The following is a 13,866-nucleotide window of genomic DNA, read 5'->3' on the forward strand; positions in this document are numbered from 1 at the left end:
CTCCTCCAGCCCGGTGCGGGGAAGGGGCTCGGTGGGGCCGCCGGGCCGGTTCGTCCTCCGCCCGGCGGGCCGACGGCTCCGCCGCCTCCTTTGTGTGCGCGGGGGGAGCGGCGGCGGTGCCCCCGCCGGGCTGTCAGCGCTGCCCGCCAGGAGGCGGGGAAGGGAAGGGACGGGAAGGGAAGGGAAAGGAGGAGGAGAGGGAAGGCGCGGGCAGGGCGGCTCTCCCGTCCCCGCCGCAAGGTAAGCCCTGCTTCCCCGGCGGAGAGAGGCTCCCGGAGCGCCGCGGCCCCTTTCCCGACCCGCCGAGCGGCTCTGCCCAGCCCCGCGGCGCGGCCGGTAGCTCTGCGGTGCCGAAGCCCCGCTCCCCGTAGGCGCAGGAGGAAACCGAGCGCGAGCTGCTGCGGCGGCTGGGCGCTGCGCGGCTCCGGCACTTGGCCATGGGCTGGCAGCAGCCGGACAGCAGCGGGAGCCGACGCGGGACTCGCAGCTAAAGGGGTGAGGAAGAGGGACCATGGCAGCGTCCAGCAACTCCAGTCTGTCCGGCTCGTCGGTTTCCTCCGGTAAGTTTCTCCCGGAATTTCTCCCTTCTCTCCATTTTTAGCGGAGAGCTACCTGTCCGCTGCGCCTCGTCGTCCCGCCTGCTCGGCGCGGTGCCCCCTAAGCCCCATGCCCGGGCTCGGTGCCCCACCGGAGGGGATCGGGCTCGCCTCTTCATCGCACTGCCTTTGTGCGGGGTGGAAGAGCCCCTTGCAGAGCTCCCGCAGCGGGAGCAGCCGCCCCCGGGCGGGCTCGGGGCGAGCCCCGCGGCTCCCACCGGCGCCGCGTTACCGGCTGCTGCTTCCAGTGCGACCCGTGTTCTGGGGCTGCTGTGCTGCGGGAAAAGAGAAAAGTTGCGTTCGTGAGCGAGGCAGCCTGAAACTGAAAGCGGTGATACAATGGTACTGTCGTCTGCTTCTTCTCCCGTAGGGTTATTTTAATACTTCAGTGGTAGTAGACCGACGAAATTGGCAGAGTGGTATCCTGGCGCATACCGGGCTGAGGAAGTAAATAGAAGGATGAACAACTTTGGGGTTCAAAGGACTTGTGACTCAGTGTTTTATTGGAGGTGCCAGACTGAGAATTTGTAAGAGCTCTTTTCAGGATCAGCAATATGTGCTGTGAAAAACCGACGAGCTCCTTTGACTATCAATACAACCGCAGAAAAAAACATATATATATGTAACAGGCAGTGAACAACTATTTCTTTTAAAGATGGTGTATGGCTTACACAACTTACTGCATGTGTCACTGTTCCAGGATGCGCCACTTACTGCCAGATCCAAAGAAGGAACTGGCTGCTTAAAACTAGAATTTATTCCAACCCTTTTAATAGAAAACACAAACACTGCAAGCCCTGATTGCCTTAACTAGAAAGCACCTAAAAGAAGTAGCATGAGAAATTGTGTTGTGTTCATGATGCAAGAGTTGCAGGACCGGAATGAAAACAAGAGTCAATCCAACACAACAGCCTACCAGTGAAGAATCATGTTCCCATGCGCTTCCTTGCGCCATGAATGCAGGTCTTCCCTACGTTCCATTCTAGCTCATGAGAACTGTTCTCCGTGCACACTCCTGAATCATAGAATCATTAAGGTTAGATCACTAAGATTTTCTGGTCCAACCACTGACCCATCACCACCTTGAATGTCTTTGGCTGTAGCCTCTGGGTTCCATCTCCCATGCTGAACCCTTGCAGTCTCTGTTCAAATGCCTGAACTGTGGAGAGCAGCAGGAATTCGAGTACATCCTTGGTTTTGCATTTGATATGGGTGACTCCAGGTATCTTCTCCTTCAGAAAGTGACTCCTGTCCCAGACTGAACATCCAGCCTGGGAGCTGAGCTCAGGGCTTTAGGTGCACGCTCTTGGATGTTATGTTGGTGCATGCCAGCACCATGCTCTGTATGAAGCCCTCTGCTGCAGCCTTCAGCATTTTGTGGTCAAGCTTTTCTGTATTTTTTGTAAGGCCTTGGCCCACACTTGGTGCTGTTAGACACCACAGTGATAAAACTAATATAATCAAGTGCTTCATAAAACAGCAGAGTGCCTTTCACTTTCATACTTTACAACCTTGAAGTGCTTTTTGTTTTCTGCAGTGTGTTCAGTCTGTGTTTTTTCCTATGTGTGTACTAATCAGAAGCTGAATTTGCTGCAGCATTGCTGAAGTTTCCAATATTAGCAAACGCACCATATCTGAATGTGTGCAGCTGTATTTTGGCTGTCTGCGGTTTCAGTTCTCAGAACTCAGCAAGTCTTAGAACGTACTTTTTTACATAATCTAACCAAACAGTCTTGCTTTTAAATTTAATTTGCTAGAATTTATGTGTATGTTTAATTTAGCAGTATGAAGACTTCCAAATGACATAATTATTTCTACTCAGCAGAAAAGGGAAGATTATAGTATCATGCAACGTTTTACTAATAGAAGTAAAGTTCATGGCTGATAGCAGAACAGCAAGCAGCAGGAGTCCATTCCAACACTGACTTGATGCTTGGCCTGGTCAAGCTGCACATCATGGTGCTGAATCATCTGTGCATCTTTAGAAGCCACATCCATCTTATACAGAACTTCAGAAGCCAAATTTAAGCATTGTTCATATAATACCTCCAGGTCTTGCAGTAATCTACAGACAGCTTACAGTCAGTGTCCCTGGAGATGTTCAGGGGTAGATGTGTCACTGAGGGACATGGCCAGTGGGCATGATGGGGATGGGTTGGTGGTTGGACTCAATGATCTTACCGGTCTGTTCCAACCTTGATGATTTTGTGTTTCTATGAGGTATCCCATTTGTAAATGAACTTTTAGTTTCAGGAAAACACGTGGGTTTTTTCTTCTTGTTTGTTTGTTTTTCGCAGATGTGTTCATTTACAAGCATTCTGAGAAGAAACAGGACTGCTCTCAAGAGTATATAATTCAAATTTGAAACCCTTGTCAGGGTCTACTCTGTTTTTGAGGCAATAGTGGATGTCCAGAGAGTAGTGTCTGCAATGCCCAAATGTGTGATTACTTTTGAGCACTGTGATGTTCTACTTAATGAGTTTTCTGTAGTTTCTTTTGGGAATTTGTGGTGGTGATAGCTGGGGGAAGTGCACAAATACACGTTGAGCAATGTGGTGCTGAGTATTTTCAGGTTCTCTCTGCTAAGATCAGAGTGTTGGTTGGCCTGTATAATATGTATGGAAAGGCAAGGGTTAGCAAGAATCTGGCTTCTAAGGAGTAAAAGGATTTATTGACTGAGTGATAATAGGAGAAATTAGTGTTTGAATGTCAGATGGAAAAAGTCACCCCTTTAAATAAGTGAACAAAAATTCCCATCTCTTACCTACCTCTCTTAAAACACAGACAGTTCTCCTCTTTAGTCACATATTCATTGCAGTGGTGGGCACAGCTGTGTTGTAGGAACAAAGCAGTCACACTAAGGCCAGGGAGGAGGAAGTCAGTTCATTAATGGTACTTCTGAAGCCTGAGAATTTGTTCCTGCAAGTGACCATTTGCCTCATAGCAGTTCTGTTTTGATTCCTGCCTATTCATGTCAGTGAGGATGTTAAACAAGTCCAATGCTTAATAATTCAAAAATATTTTTATATGAGAAAGCTGCCCAAGGATTTCAGGGTGTAGATATTTTGCCAGTCCTCTTACAGTCTGTAAAGGTGCAAGTGGGAATTATAGCCTTCACTTTAACTTGTGCCTGTGTATGACCAGAAGTTAGTTCTGTCCTGGAGCAGGCTACACAGTGGCACAGCAGGGTGACTCATTGTAACCGTGCAGATAGGAAGCTGACACACGTGGAGAGCTATGACGTATAAACTAGTGCTAGTGCAGGGGTTAGTTCTTAACAGTCTGTTGCCGCTTTGCTTTCACAGCTCAAAGACCTGTCTCTTCTTCTGAGTTGGTGTCCTTTAGTGCTGGTTCCAACAGCTACTGTGAGGATGCTAATCACAGGTTCGGCAGTGCTAGGTTCTTGTCGTGGGCCCTGTGTGACCTGAGTCTGACAGATTTTATTCTCTGGGCTTGCACTTAGTGGCAGCAAACTCTACAGGAGTGAGCACGGACATTCGTGCTTGCATTTCTACACATAACACTCTGCTTTTGGAGGCAGAACATAAGCTACTCATTGGCTCTAAACAGTTGTGTTTGAATGTGGATGAGAGATAAAAGGCTATACTATGCAGAGGGAGGAAGGTGGATCTGCTAATCAGTTAGGTTTTCTTCTTTGGACCGCGAGTAAATCTGCAGAGCAAATGAAGTGCAGAAATTATAATTACTTCCCCTGGGAATTCCATTTAACTTTCTCGTAATCTCTTCTATAGTGAATACCCGGGCGATCTGTTAGCTTTATGCCTTGCAAGCTCCTAAATTTTGTTCTTCTTCCCGGATGAAGTGCTGATTCAGCCACAAGTGGCATCTTTTCTTGTTTTCTATCCTCTAGTTGACTGTATGTGTTTCCGTGCTATCCTTCACACTGCTTTTTCCTTAAGATAAACTGATTCTCTTCTGTCTTAGTACAGACACTTATTCATTCTGAACTTTTCGTTTTATTTATTTATTTATGGCAATTTTTTGGTTTTTCCTGTCAAACCATTTACTTCTCCCACATCACCATCAGCTGCTCCCAGCTTCCTCTACCCAGCAGCCAAATACTGACAAACTTCAAGCTCCACTTTCTGGAATTTAAATTCAGTCCTGGTTTGAAGACACCTTGGCAACTGTGTCTGCTCTGCTTTTCTGAGGAGCAAAAGAAACAGGCAGCATGCTTCCCAGCTGGGTTCTATACAGCTGTGTTTATGGGCATCAGAAGTGTCAGCCTCTGCAGAGTTGTGCTACATAAAGCTAACACAAGGTGGCTGGTCCATGGAGGTTGGTAAAGGCCACTAAGATCATTTAGTCCAGCAGTCAACCCATGACTGCCGTGCCTGCTAAGCCATGTCCCCAGGTGGCACATCTACACATTTCTTGAATCCCAACTGCCTTCAAGACTTTGAGCCCTCCTAAAAAAGAGCTCTGCTTGAAAGGCTTTCTGCTTCCTGGTGTTGGGCAGGAGGCTGAGATAATTTGGGTGTTTATCAGGTAAGGGGGGTGTTGTTGTCTGCACTGAAGGCAAGTGTAAAGGCAAGTGTGCTGAAGGGCAGCATGCCATCAGGCTTTCTCTGCTAGCAAGACTCAGACTGTGCCAGAACCTTTGCCTTTATAATGCAGATGTAAAAAAGATGTGCTCACAGTTATCTCCAGGCTCCGAAGATAAGTCTGTGGGCGTTAGAGAGGCTCTGAAGGCTGAAGGGATCACTGTGCACTTTCCATTCCCATCTGAGCCAAAGCCTCTTCACGTGCTGTGTGCACCTCAATCATTAGGCTAAATGGTGGAGTTGAAACACATTGAATGCACACTGGCAAGTCTTCTGCTGCAGGCCTGAGAAGGGTTTACGTGTCTTGTCTGTGACTGATAATTAGCTGCTCTAATAAGATACTGCCCTTCCCTGCAAAACTTCTGTTTTTGTAAACTCAGAGGTAGGAGATGGCTGTTGTAATTTTTTCTTCTAAAATTACCAGTCTTTGGTGGTGGTTTTTTTTGCCTTTTTAATTGAAAAGAGAAAACAATAGTTTTCTGTCCTGGAGCTCATGGAAATAGAGACATTTATGTTCCATTTAACCAGTCATCCTAAATTAATAATGAAGTTTATGGTTTGAAAACTCATTCTTCCTATAACTTGAAAAGCAACAAATTGTGTTCTCATAAATGAACAGAGATACGTTGTTTAAAGGCAGTAGAGTTTCCGGCTATGTATTTTCACACATACTGTGCATTTTGATGATAAAAAATGGCTCAGTGAGGGAAGAAGAGAAATCTTTGATGGTTCCAGTAACTTAACAAGGTCAAAATAAAATATTAAAGGCTCATGACTCTCTGGGGGTCACAAAGGTGCTATGATGTGAAATAGGCAGATATATTGTAAAAATGAAAGTCAACATAAGCTGATTTTAATTAAGATGCTTGTAAGTGAGAAGAAATGAAATTACTATTGTACACAGATTCAGAGAGATTCTAATTGGGAAAAAGATTAGTAAATGAAAACAGATGTTTATTCTCAGTGATCTAATAGAAATAGTGTAGGGAAAATGGTACATGAAAGCCATTTGAATCATGCTGCTGTTGTGCCGATAAAGTGCTACTTTTGATTTTCTAAAGGGCAATAAGAGGTTGGTTGTTTTTGTTCTTGTTCCCTATATGCAGCTTCCACGGGCCAGGGTGTTCTTGCTCTAAATTAAAGCTGAAGTCTTTTGTATTTGGTGATAATAAAGAACTTTTCATTCTTATTAAAAATAATGAAATTCAAACTGAAAAAAATGGCAGAGTACCCCGTCCTCATGTAATGACTGATCCAACAGTTAGCTACTGGATGCGTAAGCTGTGATTGCTAAGGATAAAACATGTTGGAAACAGGTATCATACATCTCCACTTCACCATTTAGCTTATGTCTACATGCAATGAAGCAGAATTCTTATTTTTTCTTACGGATCTGCTCATCTCAGAGGCATATGTGCAGGATCAAGGGAACAGCCTTCCATGCTGTCATTATGATGACCTTTTTGGATACCCGTTCAATTGACTACTCCTTGCCTTCTGTTTGATGGTTTTAAGAAGGCTTAGCTATGCCAAATGCTGAGCAATGATAGGGAGGAGTATTTGACATCGCACACAGTCCTTCTCTGTGTCTGTGGCTATTGTGTTTTACAAAGCAATTTTCAAATTATAATCATTTGTCTATTATGGAGCATAGTTGGGTTTTTAACCTACTGTTTTAAACAGAGAAATATGGTTGGTTTTTTTTTGTGTCAGTATTTATATACAGTGGAGGCATACCTCTGGCTGAAGGGCGGCCATTGCAGCGTTTGCCTCACTGAGTGCTGGCAGAAGGTGTTCTCATGCTGAGGACCAGTCTGTTGTCACTTGCTCTTCTCTCCCACAAAAGGAAGAGATACTTGGGAGATTAAATATTTGGAGAAGCCTGTGTTAAGGAATGGCACATTAATATTGCATGAAGGAGCTTTCATTGTGGGGAAATGTACCAGGATTTATACAAGAGGAAATAAATCAGTAGTCCTGTGTATCACATTCTTCACAGGTGTAGTCACAGTTTGTGTAAGAATTATGCACAGTAGCTAGTGTAAATGTATACTTTTAGCAGCTATGCCTAATAACCCATTCTTGCTGTCTTTTTCTGACCTTTGATTGTGAGAATGTGAAATTGAATTTTATATTTGAAGGTAGTTATTACAAACTATGAATCATGCACAATTCAGCAATAGTCGTTTCATCATCACCCTGTTGTACTCAGCAGTAGTCCAAATCCTGGGGCTGGGGATGAGTGTAGTCCTGGTACAAGGAAACAGACGCTGCAATAACGCCCTTGTAACACTGATAGGCTTTGAAGCTTGCCAGTGAATGTTGAAACTTGGCAGTGTGGTCTCATGCATCTGTTGAGGTAGGAACAGGTTAAAGGGCTTTTAAAATGCAGAAGATTGCATGAGCGTGTCTTGCTTTGCTTCTGTAGTTATTGATCAAGGTCATCACAAAACAATTAGTTCAGTAAATAAGACATCTGTTCTGCGGATATCTTTATCAGGCAGACGGATTCTCCTGAGACGAGGTGTCTCAGTTAGAGTATTGTTTCTGACAGTCTGGAAGGTATTAGGTGGGCCCTTTCATGTCGTCAGTGAATCACATGTCACCTATTGTGACCCAGTGTCAAGTCTTATTTCTGGATTTCTTCTTACTTGCTTGTCACGGCACTGTTCCTCTCCTTCCTTCTTACCTTCCTGATGTCTGCTTAAATGTTGCTCTTGGCTTAAAAAAAAATATGTTATGAAGTGTGTTTGCAACACCACACTTCTTTTATTTCATCAAAGAAGAGAACTGAATGCTAGAGTTGGAGAACTAAGTTTGTAAATGAGATTCAGCTTGCTGAGCAGATGTTTAATTGCTAAAAATTTGTCTTATCACGAGAGATCTATTGGTTAAATGTTTGGTTTCATTTTGTGGCAAGAAAGAAAAATGAAAAGCACACCATGTACGTGCATACTGGAAAGGGCCATCACAAAGGCAGGCAGAAGTTCTTACTGTAACATGGTTCTGTGCCAACAATGTGCTGGAGGGCTTATGCATGATCAAAAGCAAAAGAAGTCCAGTAGCTCTTTAAGCATGAAGTTTCCCATCAAAAGACATGGAATCTTTGCCGTAATATTTTTCTACTGTGTAAAGCAGTGACTGAATCCATCTTAATTCCCCACTAATCTAGAGCAGTGTGCTCCGAAGCAATGAGGAGATTAGGGGATCCTGAGCAGCTCAGGCAATTTCTCCGTTTTCAGCTTTTCCAAAGAATCAGGTTGATGTTAAAAGCTCAAGTGCTGCCTCAGTGCATGAGATGTATTTAACCCTGCCTCTTGGGGTGGCTGGTCCTGCTTCACTTTGGGAAAAGATATGATATAGGGTCGATCCTGAGAATTGCTGATTGTCATCTCAGGTTGAATGTGGGACAGGTAGTTTCTACATATAGTGTATGACCATGTGTAGGTCAATAGTAAACGGTCCAGCTATCAGCTAGGAGTTCAGGAATAGGTACTGCTTAGCTTAAAGGCATATACAAACCATGAAACTCTTTGACACGCAACAATTAAAGATGACAGTGGCTGATTTGGGCCTTTAGGATATTTAGATGAATTCACAGGGGATCCATCCAGCGCTGTTAAGCGCAATAGTATCACCTCTGTCTACTGTTGCTGAGCTGTATGTAGGCCGGGAAACTGCCCCAATGAGGTATATCACTATATTGCTGCTGTATTCTTTTCCTTTAGGTATCCATTGATAGTCACCATGGGAGATAATTTACCCATCTGACCTGCTGTTGCTATTTTTACCCATAGAGCAGTTAGAGTTACTGCTGAGTCAACATGCTCTGACTTCTAGGTCATGCTTGCCACAGCCAAGAGCTCCTGAAAGATAGCAGAAGTTTGGAGGTTGAGATATGGTATTTTGACATCCTGTGTTTCGAATGTAATACAAATCCACACCTATGCTGCAAATAAATCTAATGTGAAAATCTTATTAACAGTGTGCTGTTTAGAACAGCACATAGTTAATGGCACAAAGAACATCAGAACATTCATCGCTTTCTGCCTTGGCAGCTCAGAGTATGTCAGGGAAAAAAGTAACTTCTTTTCTGCAGCCCTTTCAGTGTTCTTAATGTAGTGCACAAAAAGCAGTCAAACAATCAGATTTATCTAAAACTCTCCTTCTTCGGAGTGGAAAGCTTTTTACTTTCTCTCCGCTGCTTTATGAGCATACAAATCAGCTGGATTTATGATCCAGCTGAAGTTTGATCACATTTCATTATTTTTGATTGATGTGTTAAGGCTAATAATAAATGAACTCGAAAGAGCTAGAGCAGAGTTTTTCATATAAAATTCCAAGATTTCGGGCTGCATAAAAATAAATAAATAAATAAATAAAATCTGAAAGTTGCAATTAAAAGTTGTGTAAAATCCAGGACTTATTTATTTATTTTTCATGTAGTACGTAGAAGCGTCATAAGGCTGAATTAATGCTTTGTAAAAGAGTTTGTTTTTCAAATGAAAATCCCTTTATCAGCACAAGGTATTCAGTCCCGACCCTTCAGGCTTCTTGGTACCTTCTGTTCCCACTGCAGTGTGATAGTAAATCAGCAGCTTGCAGAGCTGGATGGTTGCATCTCTGAGTATTTTGATGTTGTTTCCATTAAAGGAATTTCCATCCATTAAGGGATTCCCATCTGCTGTTACGATGGGGCAAATTATGATAGACTTCATAGAAAATTCCCCTCCTCCGATTGCTGGTGTGTAATGTATTTAATATTTGGTGCATTTGCATCATACATGTAGAACATGTCATCTCACTGATGATGAATTTCCAAGGATTAGGTACAAGGTTTAAATCATGCATAATTTGTATAAGAACCTGTTTCATGAGAGAGCATGCTCTCCATAACTCCTGATCTCCTGCCAGGCAGCCAAGATGATGGACAGCTTTTGGCATCGTGCTGTGATGGCTCTGTATTTCTTTTATTTTGCAATCGGAAGCATGCAGTTAGGTTGTTCTGTGTTGATGAAACTGTTTACAGAGAGAGTATTGAACCCTTTGATGTCTTAACAAAACGGGAAGACAAATTTCAATTCTGAGCTTCCTTAGACTGTGCTAATTTGAGTCTGATATATCAGCGTGTGTTGAAAATTGTGCTTAGGTTTAGACAGTAACAATGAGTGATGACTTAAATAGGAGTGGCTGCCATGGATAAAACGTCAGTGCTCCTGAGTGAGCGCTTGGGTCCTGGAGACAAATTAAAGCTATGGACTCAGTGATCGACAAGCATGCTGTTTTCTCCTGTTCCACTGTGATGCTGCCAACAGCACTAAACACACAAGTCCCTGAGAAATAGAACTGATGGATTGGAGAAGTACTGACGTAAGTAGATGTCACACTGATTAGAATTTATGAAACTATGCAGATAAGAGAATGGGATGTTTTTATTTAGGTTATGTAGGAGTACAGATTTCTGGATTATCTTTACAAAGTTGACTGCTGTGCCAGACCGTGGCACTGAACAGAGATTGAAACTATAGGTTTTTAATATGGGAAGTCTTGGAATCTTCATATCTTATGAGTACATCTCAGCATGTGTGAGAGAGAAACATCAAGTTGTTGATGGTGTATTACCAAATGTTAAGTGTTGTTATCCCATTGGATTCAGGTCGTTTTGGAACGGGGTCTAAGGCATATCCAAGAGTATCACACATTCTTTATGGAAAAACTTGGTAATTTCCTTATTTTCTGTGGCTGAACCCACAGCTGATCCTCAAAGTGAGGAAGCCTCCTGTGCAACAATAATGTTTTGGGTACATATGCCATACAGTGTGCTTTCAGGAACAGGAGGGCTAAGATTTGTATTGAACTCTGAGAGCTGCATTTCCATCGATGCAGAACGTGGTGGCTTCCTGTGTTGCACTTTGCGTGATTTTCTTTCCTGTGGTTGGAAAAAGTGTTACCAACACAAAAGGAAGAAGTTCTCTGTGCCTGCTGTTGGGTACATCACATTGCCAAGCAATTGTTTTATTTCCTTTCAGAAGTGATGGATTACTTGATTCAATAAGCTCCAAGAAAAAAGCATAATCTCTTCCCAAACCCATGAAATTGCCTCTTGCTATTGATTTTTAAAGTAAACTTTAGAAGAAAAAACAAAACTTCAAGTGCAGCCACAAAGGGTTAAGGATATTATTTTTAATGATTAATGTTACAGTAAAGCTTTGAGCACCAGAATACGTAAACTTTGTGATTTCTACTGGAGCTACAGAATTTGGCAGATGTGTACAGTTTATATATGGGCTTATTTGTATATTAAAATAATTTCAACATAAGGTCTTAAGAGTTATAGCGAAATAAAGTGTTCGTACATGGAAGTATTCTGGAATAGCTATTGCTGAGCAGTATTCTCTTAGGCTGTGGTGTGTAAAGCATTGACTTGAAAGGAGCTGTGTGAAAGGTGTAGAAATACAGCATTAATTATACTCATTTGTCAAGTAACACAAAGCTTCCTGTTTTTTTTTTTTCTCTTTGCCTTTCTACTGGATTTGTTCTTGAAAGCCGGTTGCTCCCTCTTTTCAGAGAGAAAATGCATTTCTGACATCAGAAACTAAAAACTGAATCTGCCACTTTAAAGGTTTTTATTCTTTTATTTAGTTTGGTGTTGTTTAGCACAGAAACTGATCACTTGGTAGTTAAATGAAGAAAACAAAGAAGAGTATAAAAAGAACGTGAAGAAAAACTGATCTGAGTCACATCAGCAGAGCTTTGCTACATAGTATATTTAGAAGTATTCTTATCATGAATGTGAAAGGTACAATCAGGACTGGAGGTCTACCATGCTGAATGTTGTTAAACAAGCCACTGTAACTAGTGCTTTCTCATTTTTGCTAAGATATACCAATAATGAGACCACAACCTTTCCATGCAAACAGGTTGGTGACTGTAGAAATGTAGAATAGATGACAGTTCCAGGCCAGCATTTTATGACTTGGAGAATGCTACAAGGATGTTAACATAGTGAGTATGAATTAAAGGCAGAAGGGTGAAGAATTGGCACTGTTACTAATTGCATGTATTGATTACGTGTAGGTGTGCACATGTATGTGCGTGTAGGTTTAAGCTACCAGCAGCCAGGGATATTTAGGAAAATATTAGGAATCTGTCTCCCACCCCCACTGGCTGTTTCTTCTTTAATTCTGTGAGCTAAGGAGGAGACACATTACCTTCAAAGAGCTGCTGCAGAGGGCTTTGGCTCATGAAAGCCTTTTCTGTCTTGTATTTGTTTAACTTCCTTTGATCTCTTTTGGTTTGATGAGTACGTGTCATCACTTGGCATTGCAATTGCTTCCTCTTGTGCAGTTATGACAGTAATAAATATATTCACTGAAGGGTGTAATTTAAAATTTGTATTATTCACAGTTATTGGCAAGTGGTGAAAATGAGGGGGAATCTGCTTCGGTTTGAGTTATTTTTAAATAATTGATCAGTCTTATCAATATGCACAATCAGCTTATCAAAACAGACTTCTCAAAAATTAAAGATGAGAAAAACTCCATATGAGACGATTGAAAGTGTAATCGAGTAGCGTAATTTACTTTCCTGTTACAGGAAAAGGCTTTCAGCTTCACCTCTTAAGCAGCTTTAGAAGACTGCACGCTGACTCCTGGCAGCACTGTATTGATTGGAAGCTTCCAGAGTGCCTAGGAAACATGGGTGTACACGAATTAGTCTGGAAGTGGTGTGTTTTACAGAAAGTTTGTCGCTCTCTATGGTGTACAAGAAATATGTTAACTTCCTGAGTACTGGATGTACTAGCCTTATCTAATCGTTAAGAGTTTGTAACCAGCAAGATCTGGGGGGTTGGACTCGATGATCTCCAGAGGTCCCTTCCAACCCCTACAATTCTGTGAAGATTAAGAAAAAAACAAACAGCAGCACTTTTTTTTGCATCATTTTGCACATTCTTAACAAAGCACCTGTTCCATAATGTCATGAGACAGCACGACCCCCTGGGAGCTTATGATAGATTTTTGCCCATGTTAGGGACTTGTCATGGAGTTGTCATCTAGATCTGTCTGTGTCAGGGGGACAGCAGGCCCAGAAAAGGGGAGGGGATGTCAATGGTTTATGGGCCAGTTCAGCCCAGTTTTGTGACTAATGGAGCAGCAGACCCATGGACCCATGCCCCAGGAAAGGGGAAAAGGGGAAGGGTAGGGAGATGGGAGCTGAGCCTAAACAACAGAACAGTGGGAATGATCTGAGGAGGAAGGTTGATTTACTGAATATGAAATCAGAATGCAACATAGCACAATATAATACAATATATAATTGGAACCGAAGCTAATAAATCAAGTAAAATGAGACAGAGAGTGTCCGAAACAGAAGGCCTTACTCTAAAATTGAAGGCGAAACAACTGGGAAGCACACCCACACACTGCCAGGCAGCGAGGAGAGAGTCCTGCAACTTGCCATGACCTTTATCTTCTCCTCTGAATGCAAAGTCCTCTGGGGTATGTAATTCTCTTCTGTGATCCAGGTATTCAGAAAATAGGGAGTTCATGGAGGTGGGACATGAACTCCTTAACTCGCAGTGCTTTATGTGATGTTATGATGTGGAATATTGATAACAAATACGATAAAACCACGACAGGGATGAATTTCAAAACTTCTTTTCCTTACTGTTTTGCTTTGTAAAATACAGTGTCACAAATTTGTCG

The 13,866-nt window shown here is 42.5% G+C and overlaps 1 protein-coding gene across 1 annotated transcript in view; it reads left to right on the forward strand.

Moving 5' to 3' along the window:
- Nucleotides 1-326: 326 nt before the first annotated feature.
- CHN2 (chimerin 2) overlaps nt 327-13,866 on the forward strand; it is a 164,998-nt gene continuing 151,458 nt past the window's right edge. Inside the window, exon 1 of the mRNA XM_072328614.1 lies at nt 327-560. Within this exon, the coding sequence (XP_072184715.1) occupies nt 512-560 (49 nt within the window). The 5' untranslated portion in view covers nt 327-511. The remainder of the gene's footprint in view (nt 561-13,866) is intronic.

Source organism: Excalfactoria chinensis, chromosome 2, assembly GCF_039878825.1.
Source record: "Excalfactoria chinensis isolate bCotChi1 chromosome 2, bCotChi1.hap2, whole genome shotgun sequence".
Classification (NCBI taxonomy): domain Eukaryota; kingdom Metazoa; phylum Chordata; class Aves; order Galliformes; family Phasianidae; genus Excalfactoria; species Excalfactoria chinensis.